The sequence below is a fragment of the Rhinatrema bivittatum genome, chromosome 15 (assembly GCF_901001135.1).
Source record: "Rhinatrema bivittatum chromosome 15, aRhiBiv1.1, whole genome shotgun sequence".
NCBI lineage: Eukaryota > Metazoa > Chordata > Amphibia > Gymnophiona > Rhinatrematidae > Rhinatrema > Rhinatrema bivittatum.
In genome coordinates, this window is record NC_042629.1 from 37,063,605 (window position 1) to 37,089,890 (window position 26,286).

General features: G+C 43.9%; 1 protein-coding gene across 5 annotated transcripts in view; it reads right to left on the reverse strand.

Moving 5' to 3' along the window:
* SPICE1 (spindle and centriole associated protein 1) overlaps positions 1-26,286 on the reverse strand; it is a 65,140-nt gene that overhangs the window by 32,415 nt on the left and 6,439 nt on the right. For 3 of the 5 annotated variants that reach the window (XM_029578459.1, XM_029578462.1, XM_029578461.1), the window contains exons 4-10: positions 18,792-18,938; positions 17,994-18,096; positions 16,997-17,118; positions 16,222-16,328; positions 12,606-12,751; positions 6,800-6,934; positions 4,117-4,379 (exon numbers count right to left, since the gene is read on the reverse strand). In XM_029578459.1, coding sequence (XP_029434319.1) covers positions 4,117-4,379; positions 6,800-6,934; positions 12,606-12,751; positions 16,222-16,328; positions 16,997-17,118; positions 17,994-18,096; positions 18,792-18,938 — 1,023 coding nt within the window. The remainder of the gene's footprint in view (positions 1-4,116; positions 4,380-6,799; positions 6,935-12,605; positions 12,752-16,221; positions 16,329-16,996; positions 17,119-17,993; positions 18,097-18,791; positions 18,939-26,286) is intronic. The other 2 variants (XM_029578460.1, XM_029578463.1) reach the window with 2 other exon arrangements.

Below are 26,286 nucleotides of genomic sequence, written 5' to 3' on the forward strand. Positions count from 1 at the left end.
GCTGGATGTGTTTCGATATTTGAGAATTTTTATATCACATCAATGGGAAGATCTATATAAGATCAACTAAGCTCCAGTAGTCCGTAGTATCCAAGCTGATCTCCTTGAGTGGAGGGACACCTATTCTTTCTTAGGCTGGAAGGATAGGCATCCTCAAAATGAATATCCTGCCCCGACTGATATATTTCAACACACACCATGCTCGCCTCCAAAAAAGTTTTTTTGCCCTATTAGAAAGCTGCATATCCAAGTTTATATGGATAAAACCAGACACATTGCAGTGCTCAAAAAGTAGTGGGAGGGATAGCACTTCCCAATCTTAGAAGCTATTATTGGGCAGCATGGCTGAGTTGCATCGTGGGGAGGGGGGCAGGCTAACTACACAAAAGCATAGTTCCCCTGGAAAATGGGTCTGCCGAGAGGAAGGACTGGTCACTATACTTTTTCTCCAACAAACTTCTGCTGGTGTACGAAAAGTGGCTAAATCCAACCCACTTATATTGCACACTCTGAAGGTCTGGAGGGAGGTGTGTGGTCACCTGGGGCTACCAGAGGGTGTTATATCACCAGGCTCCCTGTTGTATAACAATCCATCTCTCTCAATACACACTTTCATCTATGACATGCGGAAATGGTACGTGTTGGGTCTTCGTCATGTAGGGCAACTGTGGGATGAAGAAGAGTGGACTTCTTTTGCTCACTTAAGAGAGGATTATGGGCCTAGCCCCATGACTAGTGTACTATACAAGCATATGAAGATGGCTATCCAAAAACTAGAACAGTTAGGGTGGGCTAGGAGGCAGCTAACAGCACATGAACGAATATTAATGGTGACAGTTAAAGTGGTTAAGATCCTCTTCGTATAAACGCTGTCAGGGTAAAATATAATGTTGACTCAAGCATTTATAGATTGTGGAACCCAGAAAACAGCAAGAGCATGGTACAAAGATAAGAAGAAATATTTCATTTCCTCTGTGTGATTAAGGAAAGCTGGGAACACAACCTCCTTGTAAAAGTTTTCAAGGTTAGTTTAATTTTCCCAGAGGGGGGATTAGGACTGTGCAGGTCTTCACCCTTTTCATCTTTAATTAAAAGTGCTTATCTTAACATTTTATCTTGGCAAGAAAGTATATTTAAATCTTACATATGCCATGCCAATTCGAAATCAGTCAGTATTGCATGCTGGCTCCCCGTGTGCGCATGAATAAAGGGTTAATAAAAACACTTCCAGACTCTTTGCATGTTGCTGTATTGGTCATTTTTTTTCATAGCAATGGATACAGGCAGAGTTAAAAAATTAGTAACAGGCTTTTACATGGCTATACAATCTCAAGGGAATGCGCACCCAGGCGGAATTCTGATCTGGAACTGGATGCAACGAATTAGAAATCTTTGAGACCCTTGCCCATATAGTTCTCCATCTGCAGCCGAAGAACTGAGCTTATACACAAACTACTACATAGGGTTAATAGGTATCCAGTGTTTGTCATCTCTTTCTCCATCAGCATCGGGAGTGGGCTGGCGGGGCTCGTGGTCAGGTGGGCACATTCTTGTACATGCGGTGGTTCTGTCTCTATACTCAGACATTCTGGAAGGAGATGCAACCGAAGTCCTGGGGGCCATGATACAGCTTACAGAAGAGCCTGCTTGCTGGGAGAGTCATGTGAACAACCTCTCAGAAAGGATCAGCGACAGTTGAGTGTGCATATGATTCATGCTGCTCGTTTTACAGTTGTCACTACGTGGAAATTGGCCCCTATGATAAAGATTGGCGCAAACAGCTTATGGAGATTGCATTAATTGAACAGCTCACTTATGCACTGCAGCACAAAGTTTTGATATACGATAGAATATGGGGCCGGTACTGGGCGGCCAATTTAATTTAAGAGGAGATGGGGATTTCTCCCCATGATACCTGGTTGTTGGCTACTCTCACGTAATGGGTGTTTCACATGTTTTGAACAGTGAGTTACTGTGTTCTGTTTTACTGATAATATTGCTATGACAAGGATTTTTGAAGTATTTGATACTGTGCTTGCTCTCTGAAAAAATAAAAGTTAAAAAAAAAAAATTCTTCCTAGGTAGAGCAGGGTTTTTGCAACAGGTCCTGGATCAGTTTCTTCTATTAAGGAATTCACAGCTTACTTCTCAGTCATTTCAGCCAAGTGGCTGGCACACGGAAAAATGTATAAATAATGGTGTGGACGATGAGCCATTAAAGAAGGGTGAGCATAAGGAAGAAAATATTTTGTAGCAAAAAAGTATATTTGTATACTATTTAGTGCAATGTGAGCTAAACATACAGCAACATTCTCACAAATGTGGTAAAGTAGCTTTAATGCAGGACAAGTGAGTGAGGGATCCTGGGATGGAAATTTTTCAGGCACCTAAAAATGTTGTGGCTGGCACCTACATTGCAAAGTAGAGTGGTCTTGTACTCTGTCCCAGCATTTCTCTGGCGGGCCAGTGTCACAGTAGCATGAAAATATGCTGAGCCCCGATGTGCATGTGCTTCCTTTCTAAACAGAAAAGCACAGGCTGGAGGCAGCCACAGGGCCAGAAGAAAGAACTTAGCATATGCCTGTGCTGTTGCCAGCCTGCCTTTGCTTTTGCTGTGGCCCAAAAGAGCTAAGATGATGAAGGCAGGGGAGAAAAAGAAGAGGAAGAATAAGAAAATTCAGAGCAGGAGGAGTGGGATTTCACTTTTTTCCCTGGCTCCTAAAAATTCCTGCTGGCACCCAAGAATGGTTATTTTTTTGCAGCCCTGGAGGGATCAACAATAATTAAGGAATGAGAAAGTTACATGTAAACAACTGCCACATTCCCCTTAAGAAGACATCTCCAAAAAATGATTAGAAAGTCTGGATTGTGAGATTTAAAAGGGTTAGAACACTAAGTTATTCTATGACCAGATAAATCAGAACAAAACAGACTATTATCACAACATGCAGAAACAAATTCTACAAACTGAGACATGAAGAGGAGATCAACATGGCTGAAATCATGGGAAAAGAGCCAAGGATGGGAGATGGAGAGGGAAAAAGCGAGGTGGGAAAGGAGAGGAGTGAATTGTGGGGATGAGAAAACTTGATACTGACTGCTGGGGATTAGGGTGTTTGAGTCAATGCTGGGGATGACGGCAATAGACAGTGACTGGTGGAACTGAGGGGGGATTGAGAGAGCGAGAGCGCGACTGGTGGAACAGAGGGGGGAAATCGAGAGAGCGAGAGCGTGACTGGTGGAAATGAGGGGGGAAATCGAGAGAGCGAGCGAGCGCGTGACTGGTGGAAATGAGGGGGGAATCTAGAGAGCGAGAGCGTGACTGGTGGAAATGAGGGGGATTGATTCTTATAATCCCCTTCATGCATCCCCTAGTTTTAAATATTCCCCTTATCTTTTATCCCTTGTTAACAATTTCTTCTTTATAATTGTTTTACATTTCTGACAAAGGTAATGTATGCTTTTTAGTATAATTTGTTGATTGTTCTATGTAACGCTCACAGGCGAAGTTATGTTTTATTGTAAACCGGTGTGATTTGTATTTTATACAGGAATGTCGGTATATAAAAGTTAAAAATAAATAAATAAATAATCCAGTGATTTCAGATCACTGGAAAAAATAATATCCAGAGGGATAGTCCTGTCTGCCTATAGTAGCAAAAACGTCACAGAGGCTTATAACCTAACATTTTTTGAGGTATAAACTTTTGAGGACAACAGCCCGCTTTGCCTGATGTCTTGAGGCATCTTGCCCTTGAAAGCTTATGCCTTTATTGTTTATAAAAGCAATATCAGTTGCTGACATTTTTAAGGAAAGAAAAAAAAAACAATAACCCAAATAGATCGCCTTGAAAACAAAATTAACAAATAAAAACTGACCTTAGGAAGAGAGCATTAGTGCGTGAAAACTAGACCAATAAAAAGGTATCACCTTATATATATATATTTTTTTATTTATTAATCTTTTTTCTATACATTCAAGTGGATTAACACAGCAACCACACTGCCTTATTTGAAAATACGTGGGATGTTATAGTACCACTGCAGGATCTATAATCGACAAACTTGAGTATTCTGAAATACAAATTACAATGGCAACAGTGGAAAAGTTCTTACCTCCTTGACGTAGCGCACCAAGCGACTGAGAGAGCTCACTAGTGTCAAACTGAATCCCGTTAACCCATAACCTTTCTGCAGGCTTGTCACCTCACGCCCCGTATGCCGCTCATACTCTTCCAATTCGTGCTCCACATCCTTAATCATGTTGTTCAAGACATCCAGGCTAGACTGGTTACTGTTCTGAAAGTGAAACGTGGTGTCCGAGAGCGAGTAGTCTGTCTTCTGGTGAGGTGGAGTGTATGAGCTTGGTTTCTTTTTCACTTTTAGAGGGGAGAAAAAAACCCACCTGATTTAATTTGGTTGAACACACGGATTGTTAGCACTTCTATCCAAATATAAATTGCCACTTAATAAACTCACTTGTTTAGCAAATCTGTTTAGAAGACTGACATATTAGCGGAAGTAGAATGATCCTGGCCACCCATGCTCTGAGATAAAGTGCACCTTAACTTGACTTTGGGCACAGTTTTCAAAAGTCAGTTTGATTGGCTGCTGGGACCACTTGTGTGATGTCACGTCAGTGTTATTATGCCATGTACATGTAAGGGTTATGCCTTGTCTAGACAGCCCCCAAAGCAGAAAAGTTCCAACTGCTGTAAACCTCTACAGTATTAGGAAATGACATCGAGAATTTAAGTTTCACAGCCATTTCTCAACCCCCATTTAGGTAATCTAGAACTAGAGGGGAAAAAAATGTAACAAAACAAAAAATGAATCTGTCACACACTCGCTCTACTAAGCCAAATCTGACAAGGTTTATATTTACATTTAGTAATTCAACCATTCTTGCTACATGGATAGTTTACAGAATTTATTAAAATACAAAAAATAATTTTAAATAGAATTTGGGGCAAATCCACTTTATGGCTTGCCACTGCTGTGTTCTACTCATTTCTTAAATTTGTAACCATACTCTTCTGTCTACATTGTGGAACGTGATTTCCTACTGGCAGTATAGAATATAGGGGAAAAAGAGAAGTGTCCAGAAACAGCATAGGGATACGAGGCAGAAACAGAAGCAACCAACCCAGCGGCCCTGGAACAAGTGTCTACATGTTGTGCTTTGGGTTTCTTGAAATTTTATTTTTAAGTCCTTTTTGACTTTAAAATAACATTTTTAAAAACCCAGAGCACAAAATGTAGCAACTTGAATCCCGGTCTGAGCAACATGGCACATTCTTGGAATATCAGTATGCTGCTCTGATCAATGCACCCTCTTTTTGTATGGCGAAATATATATTCTTACATACAAATTCCTCCTGCCTATCATCTTGCTGCAAGTACTGACTAATAAAAGGTTTAAACAATAAAGTTCTGTTGGCTGGTGGCAATTCAACTCCCCATATTGTCTTCTAACATATTAGGACAGCAGATGGCCCATCCAGTCTGCCCGGTTATTCCTGCCTCTTCTGCAAGGATATATCCCAGCTGTCAGTGAAGAACAGGACCCCGTAGGAGATCTCGTCCCTTACCCTGGACAGTTTGTGTCACCAGATGAGCACACTAACTTCATGTCTATCCAGCAACTGTTTAAAAAATGGATTTCAGATACTTGCAAATAATTGTTCTTTAATGTGTACAGTTTCTCCCACCCTACTTCCTGGCATCTTAAAGGAACGGTTAAACATAAGGGAAATAAAAAGTTAAGAATAGAAGGCAGCTGTAGAGAAGATGAAGTGCTGAACAAGAAGCCATTCTACTTCAGAATCAGCTACCAATGCTAGCAAGGAGGAAAGGAGGATTTTCACAGCTAAAGATGCAGGCAAACTCGTCTTTCCACATCTAACAAAATGGACTCTGCTCCTCAAATGCTTATGCCTCAGTTAGTCTAAAAGGTGCCACTAGACTCTTGTCATTTTTGCCTTTCCTATGTACAGCATAGTCTAAAATAGTGGCTGAAAAGCACAGTACAGGGGCGTTAAAGTTTGGAGAGATTTTCTCTTCATTTTTTGGCCCGGCAGTTCCTCCTCATTCTTCCAGCTCAATCAGAACTTGGTATTCTGGTGTCATGGAGTTTTTCATTCTCAAGTACCCAGGGAATTTCCCCCATTTGATTAATCCGGGCTCCCACTGTTCCTAAGTCTGCTCAGTGCAACAACGGTCCTGAGGCCGGGACTCATGCACCAGACCCCCTTCCAGAACCCTGCATCATGAGCTCTGAATCCGGCCACCAGGTGTCGCCCTTATTAATGCCCATGACTCTCTACTTCCAACTCTGAATGCTCTCTCTAGAGCATCTCAAGCCGCTCCAGGATGCAGTAGGCCCAATGCATTCCAGCCCAGGTCTGGAGGGGGCTCTCGTATTAATATAGACAGTATCCTTAGTAATATGCTTTTCAGAAATCATGGCTGTTACATAGAACCACAAATGAAGCGAGTAAACGGTGAAAAGTTTCAAAATGAGCAGTTAAAAAGTTATATCAGATGAGGACACTGGCAAAGCATTAAGATAAGATTTTGCAATATATTCAAAGCAGAACTCTTACGGCACTAGCAAAGCAAGAAACATGCAGTGCTGAAAAGCATTCAGATAATCCCAGCCCATGCAACAGTCAGTACACTGCACAATCCCCTTCCATCCTAACCTGGTCTTGCAAATAGAAGTTCAAGAACAGTTTAGAGAGCACCAAATATGGGGCAGATGAGGTTGACAGAAGAATCTATTGTTTAAAGACAAAACCTTTAGTTCCTGCTTGCTTCTGCTTTCTCAGAAGAGGGTTCAGCACCTGTCCAATCACAGTCGATTCATCAGACCGTTCATCCTCCGTCAACAGCCGTGACATAGTCCTGCGCACAGCGGTGGTGGCATTCAGTGCTGTTTAAACAAGAATACAGACATTTCCTATACAATAATCCTCTATGGATGGATAATTTGCTACCAGTAGATATCTGACAGAGGTTCAAGGCCCAAGGTAAATCCAAGGGCCAAGAACCTGTCAGAGAGGGCATTGACAGTAAATGCACCTGAGCATGGGAAATTATTGCAGTCATAAGCTAAGATTAATTTAGGATTTAAGGGTTTTACATAAATTTTTTTAAAAACTGGAGCCAGTTTTCTTCAAAACTAACACAGCTACCTGAATTCTGCATCCCAGACTGGAAGAGATTGACCACATGGTTTTCAAGTACAGAATAAACCAATATGAACATTCAAAACTGCACAGATAGGAAAACGAGGCATTTCCGAGGGTGTAGGACTTATGACCTGTATTCTATCTAATCCCACCAAACTGGAATGTAACTAAACAGTCTATTTAGTGAATAAACCATTATTAGGTAAAATTTATCCCAATCCCAAGTGATCCCATGCACCCATGAGTTTTAGAGAACTCACATAAGCTAATCTGTACAAAAATAAAAGAGGAAAAACATGTCTAAAACAATGTTCAGCACTTTCAGAAAACAGAAGCTATTCCAGCAACCCTCCTGGCTCTAGAGTTTCCCTGCATTTAATGCAGAAAGATCAATGGAACAAAACAAAATGGAAACATTCAAACAGTTGCAAACAAAAGTTGCAAAGTTGGAAAAAGCTATCATGGAGAAATCCGACTTAGAAAACCTAGATCCAGGCACAACAGCATTAGGCTGGTTGGCCTCCCAGAATCCTGGCCAGACTCGGATTTGTGTCCGACTCTTGAAACTTGGCTACCGGAGCGCTGGGGCTGCTGGATCTGCAAGGCCGTATGCATGTGAAGCGGGTGCATAGGCTGGGGCAAAGGCACGATAACATACTGAAACCAAGAGTGGTAATAGCCCAAATCCTGAATTTTGCTCGTAAAGCAAAGATCCTAAGACAATTTAATAAAAAAATGTACCCTGGAATATCAAGGTGCTGAGATTTTATTATTCCAAGACTATTCCGTGGCAATCACAGCGAGGAGAAGGGAGTTCTCTGCCACGTGCAGTGTGCTGGCGACTAAACAAATCAAATTTGCACTGATATATCCTGCAAAGTTGACGATATGGCACGATGGGAAAATGAAACTTTTTTAATCTCTGCAAGCAGCGCAGCTGTCCGTGAACGCGGTTTCTCAACAATCATCACCACCTGCTTTGGAAAACGCTGCAGACAATGGTGTACCAACTTGAAACCAACACAGTCTGATGCGAGAAATGGTTGGTTGGTTTTCTTTTCAAGTTTTAGGGACAGTGCTGAGTAGCAGATGGCTACACTTGCTGGTAGAATTATATCCTTGAACATTTATTTACTCATTTGCTCTTTGATTTACAGGGCCTTAGATGTGAAAACAATCTTATTGCATCCGTGTTCAGAGCCCTTCAAGTTTTTCTCTGTCTCCATCTGCTGGAAGGGAGGCATAACACAGGTGTCTGGACTGATCCGGGTACATACAAGGAAACTTTGTTTGTTTATTCTGCTTCTATAACTTTGCAGAGGGTTTATTAGTGAGAGGGGAATGGTACCCGAACGCACCTGTGTAGATTCCCCTACTCCGATGCAGGAGCAACCACTACATGTCGTGAAGGAAGGGAGATATGGGGACAGAACGGGAGATGGGGAGGGGGAGAGTGTGGGGAAAGCAGGGTAGCATTGGGAGGGCGGGAAGCTTGCATGACCTGCTAAACCTTTGCCCACCGGAAAGAAACTATTGTTTGGACCCCATCAGAGTACTGGTTCTCGAAACGGAAGATGTGAGTTTCACAGCTGCAAGGAGATCCTGTCACTAACACTCCCCTATATAGTAGCGACCATCACCTGTTTTTGTATAATATCAATATGGGGACGGTAGTTAAATGTATCACTTGGAATGTTGCTGGTCTGGGTATGCCTGTGAAGAGGGAGAAGGTGTTGTCCATATCCAAAGATTGAAAGATACTATAACGTTTTTGCAAGAGAGACATACGTCTCATAAAGAACATATTAAGTTTAAATGCAGATGGATGGGGCAGATATTTGCTTCCCAGGGCAGAATTAAGAGTCGTGGCGTGGCCATTTTGCTGCCCAAGTCAGTTCCTTTCATAGCAGATAAAACAGTAACAGATAAGGAAGGGACTATGCTGTGGTATCTGGTTCTTTGAGTCACCAACCATCTTGGTGGCTATTTATGGACTAAACACTTATGATTGTAATTTTTTCACGGGGCTGCTGTCACAACTCATGGGGATTAGGTCTGAGGAGCTTATACTAGGGGGAGCTCTAAACAGTGTCATGGATCCCGCGGTGGCTAGTTATCCAGTGAATTTAGCGTCCTATCGCAAAGCAGCTGAAGGGTTAAATTGTTTTTGTAATATGCTGCAACTCCTGGATATCTGGAGAATTTTAAACCCTCACACTAAAGATTATACTCACATTGTAGAACTCATCCCTCCAAATCTAGATTGGATTATATCTTTACATCTAAAACTCTATTTGGCCATTGCTTCAAGGCAGAGATTGAAACTTTGACCATACTGGATCACTGTCCTGTACCCTAGAGTTAGGACCCCGGTGTTCTACTTTTAAAATGTGGAAAATGCCATCGTAGCTTGTGCAAGATGCTGGCTTTAAACGATTTCTTGAAGAGAAATGGCTAGATTTTGCACATCATAATGCTCAGCATAGTTCTCAAGCAACACTCTTTTGGGAAACGACAAAAGATGTTTTGAGGGGGGGGAAGAACTGGATATACTATTCGGAAGAAGGAGCTGGATAATGATATTTTAGAGCTAAGCAAATTTACTTACATTCCAATCTATTTATTTTTATTTATTTATTAGCTTTTATATATCGACATTCGTGGGTACATCATGCCGGTTTACAATATAACTGAAGTGGATAAGCAGTCCTTTTGGTCTCTTCACAACACTCTTAATGCTAAATTACATACGCGAGCACTTGCGTCCCTGACTGCTTGAAAACATAAGTTGTATGTACATGGTAACAAGGTTGGCACACTCCTGGCAAGGCTAGTTAAACCAAAAATGGGAACCTCCTTTATAAAATGGCGCTAAAGGATGACCAGAGCAATTTGGTGTTTACCTCTGAGGAAATTGGGAGAGTATTCCAAAAATATTATCACTCATTATACTCCAAAGACCATACTGATGTGGCTGATAGGGATGATAACCTGTCTGATATCGTCTTGCTGGTACTAACGGCACGTCAGTTTGAGTTTTTGAATTGCCCTATCAATGATGTGGAGATTCACACCACGCTTGAAAACACCTGGGCCGGATGGCCTGCCAGCATTATTTTATGTCACTGTGTGGGGAAATAGTTGTTCCAAGAGATAGTTGAGAAGGAGGAAATGTCAAATACCATGAGAATGGCACATATTATTGTGCAACTCAAGCCTGGTAGAGACCCCCAAGTAGCTGCTTCCTATTGTCCTCTCTCACTGCTGAATATTGATATTAAATTATCTGGAAAAATCCTAGTAAATCACTTGAAATTAATTTTGCCTGATCTGATCTTGATACAACATGCAGGATTTGTCAAAGGGCAGAAACCTAGCAAGAATGTTCGGAACATAGCAATTATTCAGGTCCTGTGTGTGGCCAAAGGTGTGGAAGATCCAGTTCTTATTGGGTTTGGATCTGATAAAGCGTTTGATCGAGTAGATCGGTCCTTTTAGACGAAGGTATTGGAACTTTGGGATTTCAGGGTTTCATTAGAGAGGCAATTCAAGTTTTCTATAGTAATCCCGCTGTTAGTGTGTGTTTTAATGATGATCTGTCCACCCCTTTTTGTTTAACTAGGGGTACAAGGCAGGGATGCCCTCTCTCTCCTTGAACCACTGATAAGACTCTTAGAAATTTACCTTCAGCATTTGGAGTTCATTAAAAACAAACTTTTAGCAAATTTTTTGTTTGTTGACGATATTCTGCTCTTTTTACCAGAAGCTAAATGATACTTATTGGCTATGTTTGCCTGTTATGATAGATTTTCGGGATTTAAAATTACTACTGATAAATCAGAGGCCTTGGCTCTGGTAGAAGGGTTAGAAGAAACCTGAGAAAATTTTCTGTTACAATGGGCTAAATCTTGACTGAAATATTTGGAGATTTATCTTCACAGGGACTTAGAGAAGTGGTATGACAGTAATGTAGACCCAATAATGGCCACCTTTAAAGCTAAGTCACAGATCTGAATATCTTTACCGCTGAACATACTTGGTAGAATAGCTTTAATTAAGACGATACTACTCCAATTACCATTTATGTTACGGAGAAGAGATCTTAAAAACTTTGCAGCGAATATGTTCCACTTTTAATTTGGCAGGGAAAACGAACTCGAGTGGCTATAAACTAGAATGATGCTCCCCATCGCAGGAGGATGGGGATTTCCACACGTTCGAAACAGTAATTTGGGTTGTTTACCGAGAGCTTTGGGAGACTGGATAGGGAGGACTAATATATATGCATACAGTACCTTGGAACAAGCACTCACAAGACCCACCAGATCTGAGATATGTGCTCCATTTGAGAAGGGAGAAGCTACCGCCGCATATATGCTCAAATGTTTTAGAGAGCAGTATGAGACAGGTGTGGCGGAAGTTGTGATAGCAATTATGCTTGACTTGGGATTTTTCTCTATGGATACCTACGTATGGGAATCCTGATTTTAGTCCTATGGCTCTCTCAACCAGGGACTTCAACAATACAAGCAACAATCAGCATCAATCAATCAAAAAAAAAAGGCAAAAGCCAAAATGAAACACATCAAGGCTGTCTTCATGACCTAGTCCAGGAATTATACTTTTTTAAAGCAGGATCTGCACACAAGACATGTTTAGTTTGTCCATTCATTTGTCTGTTTATTTTTTTGCGTGTTTTCTGATTCATTTCCTTTGTTTCTGTAGTTTACACAAATACATGCAATTTTACATGCATAAAATTGAATTTTTTGCACAGAGAAAATGTATGCAAATATACCATTGAAACAAATGAATTCACACTCCTACTTTTTGAAAAATTATTACCAAAAATATGTTTTTAAATTCAATGTCCTCCACAGCATTGGCTCTCTGGGAATAGCTTGAACTTTCAGTTCTCTAGAAACCAGCACAATCATTTTCTCCACTGGAAACCATTCTCTCTCTTTTTTTTTTTTTTTTTAAATCAAAATTATAAAGCAGAACAGCAAGGCAGCCATTTGTAAATAGTATTAAGTAAGTTATAATACTTTTATAATGTTAATGCTGTGAAAAACATCACATGCTGATAAGTCAATTCATTTTGTGGAAGGCCCATTTGATTGTTGCAGCTCAAAACTAGGTCCTAAGGAGGAAAAGTTAAGGAATTGACATACATACAAAATCACATCATTAGGAGAAGAGGCAGTCTAATGGTTACAAAAAAATATCTGGAAAAGTCCTGAGACACAAGTTCAAGACGTCCCTCTGCATGACCTTGGGCAAGTCACTTTATCAGCTTGTGATTTTTTTTTTTTTTTTTTTAATTATGCTTGTCAGAGACATTGAATAGCTAGAATATCTAGCTTGTGGCATAACACACAGACTCCATTATCCTGGATTAGGAGTGCTAACCTGTCTGATCTAATGAATGAGAAGCAGCAGGGGTATATGGTGTCAAAGGTGGGGTCACGGCCTGCATTCTTCCAGGTGTCTTAAATCTTTCGGGTGCCCAAAGCTTCGAAGCAGACTCCTCCTCCTGTTTCAAATGGTGGAGAACTCTAAATGCAAATTATCACAAAAAAAAAAAAAAAGGTTTCAAGCAAACAAAAAAATCAAACTCAAGGAGCTATGCTTTTAACCTAAAATAGTATAAAGGTATTTAAGCCGAAATACCTTGCAATGATGCTTGTTATTTTTAAACACTACTATTGAAAGCAAGTTTGCTCATCTGCAAACAGCAGGCGGAATTAGCCAATACCTGTGGCCAACATCATCCGACATGGACCCAGCACTCAGAGCTCAGTAAAAACTTTGAGCCTCTCAATCTCTTCCAGGTATTAAGTATGGCTTAATCAGGTAGGGGATCTGAAGGAATCCCCACAGAACCTCCTCTCTCGACCAAAAGCTGGTGGGTGGCTTGCATAGCCATGATAGAAAACGAAAGCGCAAATGCAAATGTCATAGTGAAAACGTTTGACTCTTCCACTGAACAAAGTGACCAGATGTTGGAAAGCTTTTGGGTGAAGAGAAAGTGGACAACATCCTGTGGGAGGTTGGTGGGTGGGCTGGTGGTTCAGAAAAAACTAAAGTCATTTTACAAAAACTATGACCAGATGTGGAAACAGAATGTTTGGACCTCAGCAATTTCCAGTGACTCGCCCACAAAACACCTGAAAGAAGGTAGAGCCTGCTGACCCTGGCTGGAGCAAAGGCTGGACTTTCAGGGACATCAGGTACAGAGGCACAATGTCATTATTTCTTTGTATTAAAAATGAAGCCTACAAGGAAATCTCACTTTCAGATCCGTAAGACATTTGAGCTGCATTCCTACTGCTCAATTCACCCAAAATTGTGAAAAAAGTTACTTGCAGAAGAAACTTCCATAGCAATATATCTATTTTATATAAAAATTTTATTATGTATGTTTTCAGTGTGCATTGCTTAGCGCCTTGTAAGTCAGTGGTATATAAGTTTTAATAAAATACAAATGGAGAAACACTAAGCCATGATCCTGAAGATGAGTGCGACTGGAGACTTCCACTATTCTGATGGGGAAATATCTGGTAAGAACTCAGAATGGACAGAGTCCGCGTTGTCCCTTTCTGACTCACGAGAGGAGTCCCCTGGATGAGGAGAACCACCACCTCATGGTGAACACTCGCTCCTGACTCTGAAAGCTCTTGTGAAAAAGCATGCACTGGTGTAGGACCTTGGGCAGCCCCCACAGTGTGGGAACATTTTCTTCCATCTAGGTCAGGAGAGGGTCCAGTTTCCCTCTCTAGTTTCCGTAGCTTAAAAAGGCAAAGAAATTCTTCACTAGCTCAGACATCTGAGCCCCCGTGGCCTGGGGAACCCTCTGTGCTTGAGATTGAAGAGAGATATCCTCTTCAGAAACCCAGATCAGATCTAAGAACAGTCTGTGCAACTGTGGAGGAACTCTTGCACCCTGGCAGTATTTTTTGCCACTGCCTTGGCAGCCCCTTAAACAGAACTTTGACCAGCTCCAGGGCGCCCCACACAGGTTGTGTCAACGCTTCCCTTCAAACAGCGCTCTGGTCCATGGACTGAGCCAGCTGTACCACCCACGTCTTAAGTCCCGGTGTCCTGCAGTTGAGGTTATGAGCCAAGGGGCCTTAGCATGTTATGCCAAATGGGATGACTACGCCTCAGAGACCCTGGTTGGTCCTGGGTCTAGGTAAAAAAAAAAAAAAAAAGACTCGGCATCATGAGAATCTTCCATGCCATGAAGAATGAAGGGATTGGCACAAACAAGTCTATTGCTCAATTTGGCATTGAGGAGGGGCCCATTCCAGCAGAGCCCCACAGTGACTGTGCCAACTTTTTCTTTGCCTCTGAGAAGGATGGCCATAAATGGGCTCCCTCATGTCGTTTAGGCGCTCTTCTTGATACCTTGTCCAGCACCACAGGCTTTTGCACAACTGTCAACCCCACCTGAGGCATATCTAGGAACCAGTGCAATGGGGAGATGGGGGGAGAGGCAGAACCATGCTGCCTGGACTCCCAGTATCGTAAGGCATTATCAGGCTCTCTCCTAGGCGAGAAGCGGCTCCACTATTCAGCTGCATGCTGAGGCTTAGAGTCCTTACTTGCTGATGCCCTTCTCAGGACTTCCAGGTGTGGTTCTGCTGTGCCCCATGGAACACCAGACCATAGTTGTAGCAGTTGGAAGAATCATGGCCTGGGCCCTGGTAGCAATAGCAGATGGCATGCATATCCATAATAAACATCTGGCACCCACAGATACAGAAGCCACTTAGCATGGACTTCTCCATGCTCCTCTGGGGGGTGGGGAGGGAAGGTAGTAGTTAAGTACTGAAAAGTTCTGTTTAAGGGGTTGCCAAGGCAGTGGCAAAAAAAACCCAACAAAACAGAAAAGCAACAAGGTACAAGGCAAAAAGCTGAACAAAATTTCAGAGAGAGACTGGGACACATCCATGTGGTGGCTCAGATGAAGAAAGGCTGAGGAACTCATGAGGCAGTACACATGCACAGAAACTCCTAAACACATTCAAAAACGTCTTTCTGAGCTCCGAGAACTGGGTCCGTGTTAGTGCCATCAGGTCAAGTCACTTACTCACGCCTGCTCATCGACAATCCATCACGGTGCCGTGCTTGGTAGCAATGCAATACCTATCATCTTTGGAAAGATATATGGAATAAAATATATTATCCCCTCATTCTAAACAGTTCTATACTGACTGTTCCACTGTTTTATTAATAATAATGGAGTGAAATACTAAATGTCAATTACTCAATTTTCAATACTATAGGCTTCACTATATCCCTAATCACCCACATCATAGGTCTGAGAGATCAGTACTGCACTCCGAGCTCTTACTGCATTGCTCCCAATGAAGCCCCTGGATCCTCAGTCAGAACTGTAGCGCTGGCACAGAAGTTCCTTGTAGCACCAATGCAACTTATGTAAATGCCATGCACCACTAACAGTTAGGGATACAGCAGCCTGCATGCACACACTGGCCAGAGGACAAAGGAGGAAAATGAACAGCAAAGAAGGAAGAAGGACATCTGGAGGGATATGAGACAGGGAGAGATGGATGGATGTTAAGAGAGTGATGAGGTCTGGAATGCAGATGAGAATACAAGTGAAAGTATTTCTGCTCATCACACACTAGTGAGGAATACAACCATCATCACTTACAGAAAATTTGAAACAAAAAGTACAATCTGATTGGCTCATTTTTATTAGCTTAAAACAATGAACACCATTCACCACTACATGGGATATCATCATCTAAATTACAAAAAAAGCACAATTCTGAAAAACTAAGCAAAGTATGGGGCCCAGTATTTCCAATTTTTAGAATGCAGTATCTTTCTTGTGCTGCATAAGTGGTATCTGGGCTATTTTATGGGATATGCAATTGTGTCTCTTGGAAATTTACCCTTATACATAATAGACAGTGCAGCGAGTGTTTCTATGCTACCGTACAGCCAATGCTCTAGATGCTTTATAAAAGAATGGATATTAGGATTAAATACAAACCTGTTTGTGTTAGTGTTGGACTGGAAATTTACAGAGACATCCTGTTCATCCTCGCTGTCCTCCAATTGATTGATAAAAGATTCGTCTCTCTCTACCTCATTGAGAGCCTAATTCGAGAACAAAGAAAAGCCAAAAAAATTGAGACTCGGATGTCAGTCCTGTCACAGCTCTGAGTGTCTGACTATCCAGAGCAAACTGGAAGAAGTAAATAATCCAAGAAAAGAAGGAAGCAGTTGAAATCTAAAGCCCTGGCTCAACTTTAAAGCTGTGAAAAGCAGAGTTGAGAAGATGTGAACCAGAGATCCACTCGGGCACTCAGAACTCCAAGTGAGCAGAAAGAACCTCTCACCAGAGCAGAGGCTACACAGGGGGACTGATCCGTTTCAGTGGCTGCTGCTCTTTCAAGCTATAGTGAGCTCAGAAATGGTTCCCTATTACTTTTCCTCAGAAAGTGACTAGACCCCAATTATATAGCATTGCACAAATCCAATCATGAAGTAAAAGGAATGTTTTTGTCCACAGATGACAAAAAAAAAAAAAAGACAATTCATTCAACAGTGCAATCAGAAACGTCCTAATTTTATAGCATTTCATATTTGAGTTTCTATGGAACAGTACCATGAAGAGAATAATTTAAAAATGCAAATATCAGAAGGACAGAGAAAATTCAGTTTTATATTAAACAGACAACTCATAAAAACTGCTAGTAAGGCACATGTACGTGTTTATATGTAAATATACCTCAGTCAATCATACATGCTGTAGTATGTGTTACCTGGCGATCCATGACTGACTCACTAAGGATAGACAGTTGTGTAGCAGGGTCCGATTTCTGTACAATGGGAGCCTGAGAGGAGTCTGGATCACAGTAAGGAGCCATGGTTACATTAGGAAAACCTAGATATGTCAGAAGGATTACGAGGATTATAAGATTCACTTTTGCCATTGCTGGTTTGTCAGATAACATCCTAACTGCGTCCAAGAAACAAAGAACCATGTTAGTGTATTATTTTGGGATGCCTGAGTTTCAGAAAGGTTGGTGAGGCTCAGTTATACAGCAGCAAAATGGGAAAGAAAAGCGATATGATAGATGCATTGCACTACAGCAGTGCTGCCTAACTATCAACTATTAAAAGAATGGGGGCCCGCAGAGCAACATCCAACCAAAACTGTTACCTCACTCTTTGCTGGTTTGCTAAGCAACAAAGGGTCTCAACTGACCAAGAGACAAACTTCTTCCCAACTAACTCATAAAAAGCAAACAAAAGAGGGTACGATTCCAACAAATTAATTTCTTTGCTTTGAAAATTGGATCCCCATATAAATCAGCATAAGGTAGTGAAAGTGGGGGATGCTGCACTGCACATGTAATAAAAACTAAAGCAGTCATAAGGCTCATTAGTAGACTCATTACAAGCCTAGCTGTGAAAGGAATAATCACAATCATGTGGGGACACAGGATGGCTCGGGGGAACAGTCACAGCATTACAAAGCATTTCACATCTAGGCTACCAGTTCAAATCCCAGTTAAGGTGGCCAATGTGAAATCAAATGCTGCTCTCGGTCCAGTTCCAGCAGAAGCGTTGTGGCTCATGTCAAGATTCCTTTGAATCTGTGAAATCTGCTGAACACCTTGCCAATGGTTTAGGTCAAGGATACATTAAGAAGCACAACTTTCTGTGCAAAGCAGTTTGCATGCCATAAGTAAGTATGGCACTTGCTTCACATAAATAGTATTACATTCAGTGCTAAGAGCATGGAGTATGTTTAACCTGGATGTCTGTGAGGAGCATCACCAAAAAGATCCTTCACCACAGCCAATGCCCGATCAGACCTTTCCAAAACATCTTGCAATTGATATTGATCAAAGAGAATCTGCAGGCATAGCACAAGAGAAATGTTAGAGCACATGCTCATATCACATTTTACTAGACCTAATATCTCGCCAGCCTTGTCCTAAAGACTCTGGTAACTGTTCCTCAGGCTGGATAAGGCTAGCAGTCCTGCAAAGGTACAGTAACTGGGAGCAGGAAGTCTGAAGCACTACTTAATAAAACCTTACTGGCCAATTTCAGGTTGCATTTCTACCATAATCCAGAAAGGAAGAGTCTATCACTGCTGTGTTCCATGATTGGAAATGCTTGAATTTTGAAAGCCTGGTTATGTTTCTACTGGCTTTGTTCTCTGTGGTTTACTGTGCAGTTATACAGCTGGAAGAATTTTAAAATTTGGGCTGTGTCCTTTGCACATTTCTGGGACTCCTACAGAAATGGCAGGAACGCTCTCATACCCATGCTAAGTGACATTTTAAATACAGCATCAGTGCAAAACTTTAGAAATGTATGCGCATTACCCCCAGGCAGAGTCAAGCCCGACTTGTCACAATTCTGTAGCTGTTTAGAAGGAATAATGACATTTAGTATGTTCAGACTTCTGAGTTCCAATCATCCTTTTAGCTCGTCTTGGATCCCTTCACCCACCGACATTGCTAGCAGCTAAGAAGGTCTAGCTTAGGTTTAAACTATGAAAAATGTCGACAAGATCCCACGGTAAAATACTGCGACAACTACCTCTTTCACGATGGCCAATCTCCTTTTCTCCAAAGGGTCGGGCGTCCCATGCCTTTGTTTTCTCCATTTCTTCTTTAGAGTTTTTTCTCGAAGTTCCCATTGGGCCAGCATTTGATTCTTTGACTTGTGTAGCTCATGCCGGCGTATCTATATAAATGTAAAACTAAATTACTATGTTAAAGCCTCTGTCTCCCTGTCCTGACCCTTTCTACTACTGTCAGCTAGCTGGACAGGAAGATGTGATTAACGCTGTGGGGTCCCACTAAACCTAGAAAGTAAGTCTTTATGCAGCATCTGAGTATAGTTCAAAACAGCTGAGACATGTAAAATTCAAAGTGTTCCTGTTTGTCCACAGCAAAGGAACCAGATACTATGCCTGGGCACACTAACATACATACATTTTACTAGTTATATGACACCACAGAAGAATATAGCAAATTACAGTTGAGCAAAATAGTTTGGGTGGTACATAGGTTAAGATAATGGTGACGATGTTCTCTGAGGACAGCAGGATGTCAGTCCTTACACTTGGGTGACATCATCGGATGGAGCCCGGCAAGGAAAACATGTCAAAGTTTCTAGATCTTTGACTGGGCCTCTCTGAGCATGCTCAGTATGCATTATATCATGCATCCATGCGTGGTCCCCTCAGTCTTATATCATAATTGAGGAACAAAAAATGAAAAGAAGAATGCATAAAGTGGAAACCCAACTCCACAGGGTGGCATGCGGGTTTTGTGAGGACAGACATCCTACTGTCCTCGGAGAACACCTGTTACGGGTAAGCAACTCTGGTTTCTCTGAGGACAAGCAAGATGGCAGTCCTCACAAGGGTGAATTCCTAGTAACAGGTTGCCCCCCTCCCCAACATAAAAGGGGACCAACAGAATACCAAACAAGTGCCAACGGGCACAACAATAACCTGTTTTGTTGGTAATACTGGGGGGGGGGGGGAGGATACACCTCAAACAAGTTGCAAAGGACAGACTGCCAAACCTACTGTCGCATCAGCCATCCCTATCCAAACAGTAAAGAGACGTGAAAGGAAAATTGGTTCTTACCTGATAATTTTTGTTCCTGTAGTACCACAGATCAGTCCAGACTCCTGGGTTTTACCTCCCCTCCAGCAGATGGAGACAGAGAAATTTTGAAGGACTCTGCCATATATACCCAGGTGCCACCTACAGTCCGACAGTATTACTCAGTAACAAATCAGAATGGTACCAAACCAAACTAACTATATACAGTAACCTAACAACTTGAACCAAGTTACTCACCTCAATTGGGCCCCGAACCCGCAGAACACGGAAAAACAAGATGGATCTGCAGACCTGAATTAAACCAATGCTGAACTGAGCGGACTCTCCATTACCTCAACACGAGGGCGGGACTCTTGACTGATCCGTGGTACTACAGGAACGAAAATTATCAGGTAAGAACCAATTTTCTTTTCCCTATACGTACCCGGATCAGTCCAGACTCCTGGGATGTACCAGAGCTCTTTTACCTGGGATGGGGTCCAGAGAGGCCCGCTCTAAATACACCTTCTCCAAAACCTCCTGCCCCCGGATCCTGGACATCCAACCGGTAATGTCTGGCAAAAGTATGTAAGGATTTCCATGTAGCCGCTCTACAAATCTCCTGCGGCGAAACCTGTTGGCACTCTGCCCAGGACGCCACCTGTGACCGAGTAGAATGTGCCCATAGACCTAAAGGTAAAGGCTTGCCACGGAGCAAATATGCAGAATTGATAGCCTCTTTCAACCATCGAGCGATCGTCATTTTAGATGCCATATTACCCTTCTTGGGCCCGCACCTGAGCACCAAGAGATGATCCGAGACACGAAAACTGTTTGTAATTTCCAGATATCGCAGCAAGGCCCTGCAAACATCCAACTTCCTTAATTCCTTAGAAAGAAGATCCGACCAGTCCAAGACTAAAAAGGCTGGAAGCTCCACAGATTGATTCAAATGAAAAGAGGAAACCACCTTTGGAAGGAAAGAAGGAACTGTTCGCAAGTATACACCAGAGTCTGAAATCCTCAAGAAGGGCTCTCTGCATGATAAAGCCTGAATCTCAGACACGAGCCAAATTAATTGCCACCAGAAATACCACTTTCAAAGTAAGATCTTTTAACGTTGCTCTCTTCAAAGGCTCAAAAGGAGCCGCACATAAAGTTGTGAGGACTAAGTTTAAATTCCAGGATGGACAAGGATGTTTTACCGGCGGGCGTAAATGCTTCGCTCCCCTGAGGAAACGAGACACATCTGTATGCGCCAACAACACTACTCCTTGTATAGCATTGCGTAAACACCCCAGAGCTGCTACCTGCACTTTTAAGGAACTACACGACAACCCCTTAGCCAAACCTGCTTGAAGGAAACCTAATATGTCCGGAACGGACACCTGGGTAGGAACATTCTCACGGTCGTCGCACCAAGATTCAAAGACCTTCCAGACCCGAACATATGATAGGGAAGTGGAGTTTTACGTGACCTCAAAAGCGTAGCGATTACCGCATCTGAATACCCTTTGCCTTTCAGACGCTGCCTCTCAAAAGCCATGCCGCTAGACAGAAGCGATTGACCTGATCGAAACAGACGGGCCCTTGATGTAGAAGGTCCAGGAAATCCACAAACAGCAGCGGACCCTCCAGCAGTAGATTGACCAGATCCGCAAACCACGGATGACGCGGCCACCCGGGAGCCACTAGAATCACTTCTGCCGGGTGCAATTCGATTCTCCTGAGAACCTTGCCGATTAAAGGTCAAGGAGGAAATACGTAGAGCAGGACCTTCGTTGGCCAGGGAAGAACCAGAGCATCCACTCCCTCTGCTCCCGTTTCTCTGCGGCGAGCGAAGAAGCATGGGGCTTTGGAATTTTTGAACGTCGCCATCAGGTCTATGCAAGGTGTGCCCCACCTGTCACAGATTAGCTGAAAGGCCTCGTCGGTTAGCTCCCATTCCCCGTGATCGAGACGATGTTGACTGAGAAAATCCGAATGAACGTTGTCGAACTCGGTTATATGGGATGCTGCTATGCTTACCAGGTTCCGCTCTGCCCAGTCTATTAACTGACGAGCTTCTAGTGCTACCGGATGGCTTTTGGTCTTTCCTTGACGATTGATGTAAGCCACCGTGGTCGCATTGTCAGACAGCACCAGGACAGACTTCCCTCGGAGAAGGGGGAGGAACTCCTGCATCGCCAGCCTCACCGCCCTGGTCTCTAGGCGATTGATAGACCATTGGATCTCCTCTGGGGACCACTGCCCCTGCATGGACTTCTGTAGACAAACTACACCCCACCCAGAAATACTGGCATCTGTAATAACCACCGTCCATTCTGGGACCACTAAGGGAACTCCTCGGCACAGGTGGTCCACACACAACCACCATTCCAGACTGGAACGTGCGTCCTCTGTCAGTGGCAGGGGTAGGTGAAATTGTTTGGAAACTGGATTCCATCGGGAAAGCAATGCTGACTGTAAGGGTCACATGTTGGCAAAGGCCCATGGAACTAGTTCCAGCGTCGATGTCATGGACCCCAGGACCTGCAGATAATCCCAGACCTTCGGAGGATGCTTTAACAACAAGGCACGCACCTGACCTTGCAATTTGACAATGCGCTCGGGCGTCAGGAACACTCTCCCTTGCCGGGTATCGAAGAGCACTCCCAGAAACTCCAAAGACTGTGAGGGAATCAGCCGACTCTTGGCTCGAATGACCACCCAGTCGAGTGACCGCAATAACTGAAGCACCTGGCTAATTGCCGCTTGACAAAGCGCTTCCGATTTTGCTTGAATCAGCCAATCGTCCAGATATAGGTGAACCAGCAATCCTTCCCTGCGTAGTTGAGCCGGAAGCGGTAGCAAGGTCAAATGGGAGAGCTTGAAACTGGTAATGCTGACCCAGAATGGATCGACCCGAATTCCGATGTGCAAATACGTCTCTGTCAGATCTAGGGAAGCTAGAAACTCCCCCTGCCGAATGGAAGCAATGACAGACCGCAACATCTCCATGCAGAAACGGGGAATCTGTAGGCACTTATTTACCCGCTTTAAATTGAGAATGAGCCGAAAAGTCCCTTCCTTTTTGGGTACCACAAATTAAATGGTGTAACGGCCCCTTTGTTGTTCTGCCAGAGAAACAGGCGTAATGGCACCGAGGTCAAGAAGGCGCTGCAACGTCACCTTTACCGCCCACTTTGTCGTTTAACCGCATGGAGAGAACAGAAATCGTTGGCGAGGCTGGCGTGCAAAATCTAAAGCGTAGCCATGTCTTAACACAGATAGAACCCATTGGTCTGACGTGAGTCTGGTCCATTCCTCATAAAACAGAGACAGTCTGCCTCCTACCATTGGGACCAAGAAATGAAACGGCCGCCCATCATTGTAAAGACTTTCCAGCCTGGGCACTACCAGGTCGACTGCAGCGCCATCCCTGAAAGGACTGAGGCCAGGACTGCTGTCTGTTCGAGGTCTGTTTATAAGAGGAAGAGGGCGCTCGAGACCTTCGGCACCCACGAAACCGAGACTTCGAAGAAAAGGAACCCCTCGGCTTCGGCCGATCCTCTGGCAACCGATGCACCTTATTATCAGCCGGAGACTGAATGAGGTCTTCCAGCTCCTTACCAAACAGCAGCTTGCCCTTTAAAAGCAGAGACCTCAGCTGGGACTTGGAGGAGACATCCGCTGCCCAATTCCGTAACCACAATAGACGACGTGCCGAGACGGCGGACACCATTGTCCTGGCCGATGTGCGAAGCAAATCATAAAAGGCGTCCGAACTGTAGGCAATGACAGCCTCCAGCTGCCCAGCCTGGAGCGCCTCCGCCTCCGAAAGCGAATCGTTGGCCTTTAGTTGTTGCAACAAACGAAGGTACGCTCGCAAAGAAAAATTGCTACACATGGCCGCTCAGACCCCCAGCGCGGAAACCTAAAAAAGTTTCTTGAGTTGCAGCTCCAGCTTCCGATCATGCAAGTCCTTGAGGGCCATGGCCCCAGTCAATGGAATGGTAGTCTTTTTTGTGACTACAGATACCGCGGCACCCACCTTTGGCAAGCAAAGATGATCTAAAGCCTTCTCTGGCAGAGGATATAGCCTATCCATTGCCTTGGACACCTTCAGGCCCAAGTCAGGGGTGTCCCATTCCTGGAAAAGCAAGTCTGTGGCTGAAAAATGGAACGGAAAAGACGTAGGAGGCCCTTGTAGGCCTAACACAGGATCTGTGGCTCCTGGTCTGGATTCTTCCGGAGGAGTCTCAATCCCCAACTCCTTTAAAAGAGCTGAAATCAGGGGTCCAAGCTCTTCTTTCCGAAAGAGACGGACCACCTTTGGGGTCATCACCCTCCGTCACATGTGAGCCACGAGCAGCATTTTGCGGGGGGTCCAAATCCCCGTCAACCCCCCCTCGGGGGTGGGGATGGGAGATCTTGAGTGTCAGGATCCTCAGAGCTGGAAGATGGATCAGATGCAGGCTGAGAAACCACAGACCGCAAAGGCCGCTTGGTCCCCACGGGACCCTCATCCCCTGCACCCCGGGATCGCTTCTGTGCCTTTGGAATAGAGCCCGGGAATATAGCTTGGTCAGCACTCCTCTTTTTGCCTGCTTTCCAGGCTTTAAAAGCTTTGTGCATTAATAGCGCAAATTCTGCTGAAAAAGAGAAAGCAGACGATGAGGCATCTGAATCCCCCTCGGGGACAGCCTCCGAGGCTTTAAAACCAAGCCATCCACTTGGTCCCCCTCAGGGACTGTCCTTTGAGGGGGTTAAGTGCGGTGGGAGATTCCCCTCCCCCGCTGCTGTCAGCGCAGCCGATCTCGGCACTGCGAGGGAACCAAAGATGGCGCCTGTTCCCGCACTTAGCGGGGATTGACCAAGAGAAGCGGGCTGAAGCTCTCCAAATGCACCGGAGACAGTCTGGACCCTTAAGATGACCCTTGCAGGGGTTGCGGAGGCTCCCTTTCCCCCTGAGAAGCAATTGGAACAAAGGCCCTCCCTCGATAGCCAAGCTCTCACGGCACCGTAGGCCCGACATGCTGACTTGTGCGGCAGGTCAGTCAGAACTAAGGAAGGAATACAAAGCTGCCCAAAACAACAGCAAAAATCAAGAAAAAACACCCAAATGTGAGCCCGAGGGAAGGCAGAGTCAATAGCCCAAACAAAAAAAACTTTTAAATTATTATTATTTTTTTTTAATTTGTCCTACCGCCTCCGGGTCCATCTGGGGGAGTGAGCCGGGCTCCCCAGTATCACCCCCAGGGCTGCACAAAGATGCTGATAGGGCCCTCGACCCTAAGCTGCAGCTGCGTCAAACAACCAGGGGGGATGGTCCCCTCAGGACCTCACACAACCCCCTGGGAGGCTGAAGACTGTCTCTGTACCGGTCTTCTGAATCCCTTTTTCTAATTTATTTTTTTTTAACTATCTTACCCTAACCTCTCCTAATTTACACTAAGCAATCAGACCAGACTGTAGGCGTGGCACCCTAACCATCTGCTGGAGACAGAGAAATACTGTCGGACTGTAGATGGCACCTGGGTATATATGGCAAAGTCCTTCAAAATTTCTCTGTCGCCATCTGCTGGAGGGGAGGCAAAACCCAGGAGTCTGGACTGATCCGGGTACATACAGGGAACGAGTGGTTGGAACTCCATGCTGCAGCCCTGCAGTTCTCCTCCAAGGGAACTGCTCACAAGTGGGCCATCGATGCTGCCATGGCTCTGACAGAGTGAGCTTTGATATGGCCCCCCAAGTTGCAAATTGCCTGCATATAACAGAAGGAGATGCAGTCTGCTAACCTATTGGAAAGTTGTCTGCTTGGCAAAGGTGATCCCCAACCTGTTCTGATCAAAAGAAAGAAAAAAGTTAACTGCACTGTCTAAGGGCTTCTGTCCACTCCAAACAGAAGGCTAAGGCTCTTTTGCAGTGCAAACTGTGCAGAGCTTGTTCACCTTGGTGCGAATATAGCCTCAGAAAAAATGTTGGCTGGCCGATGGCCTAGTTAAGATAGAAGTCTGACACCAACTTAGAGTGGTCTTGTGCACAAACCTTATCTTGAAAACATTTTGTGTAAGGTGGATAAGTCACTAAGGCTTGGAGCTCATTGATCCTGCGAGCGGAGGTGACTGCCACCAAAAATATAACCTTCCAAGTCAGGTCACAGGAGCCCAGAGTTACAATGGAAGCTTTCATCAGCTGAGCTAAAACCATGTTGAGATCCCAGGACACAGTCTGAGGCCTTAGGGGAGGCTTCAACCGATCTTTATCTGCTATCATTTAGTATATTACTTCAATGAGATGCTTACCGTGTTTCCCCGATAGTAAGACACCCCTGATAGTAAGACGTAGTGGGAATTTTAGGGGGGTCGGCTAATGTAAGACATCCCCCGAAAGTAAGACGTAGTGTTCAAAAAAAAATTATTTTTAAATACCTGTCGGAGGGCCGCGTGGGTCCAGGCGGCCGGCGGCGGGAGCCGGGTGGTCGCGTGTTAAAT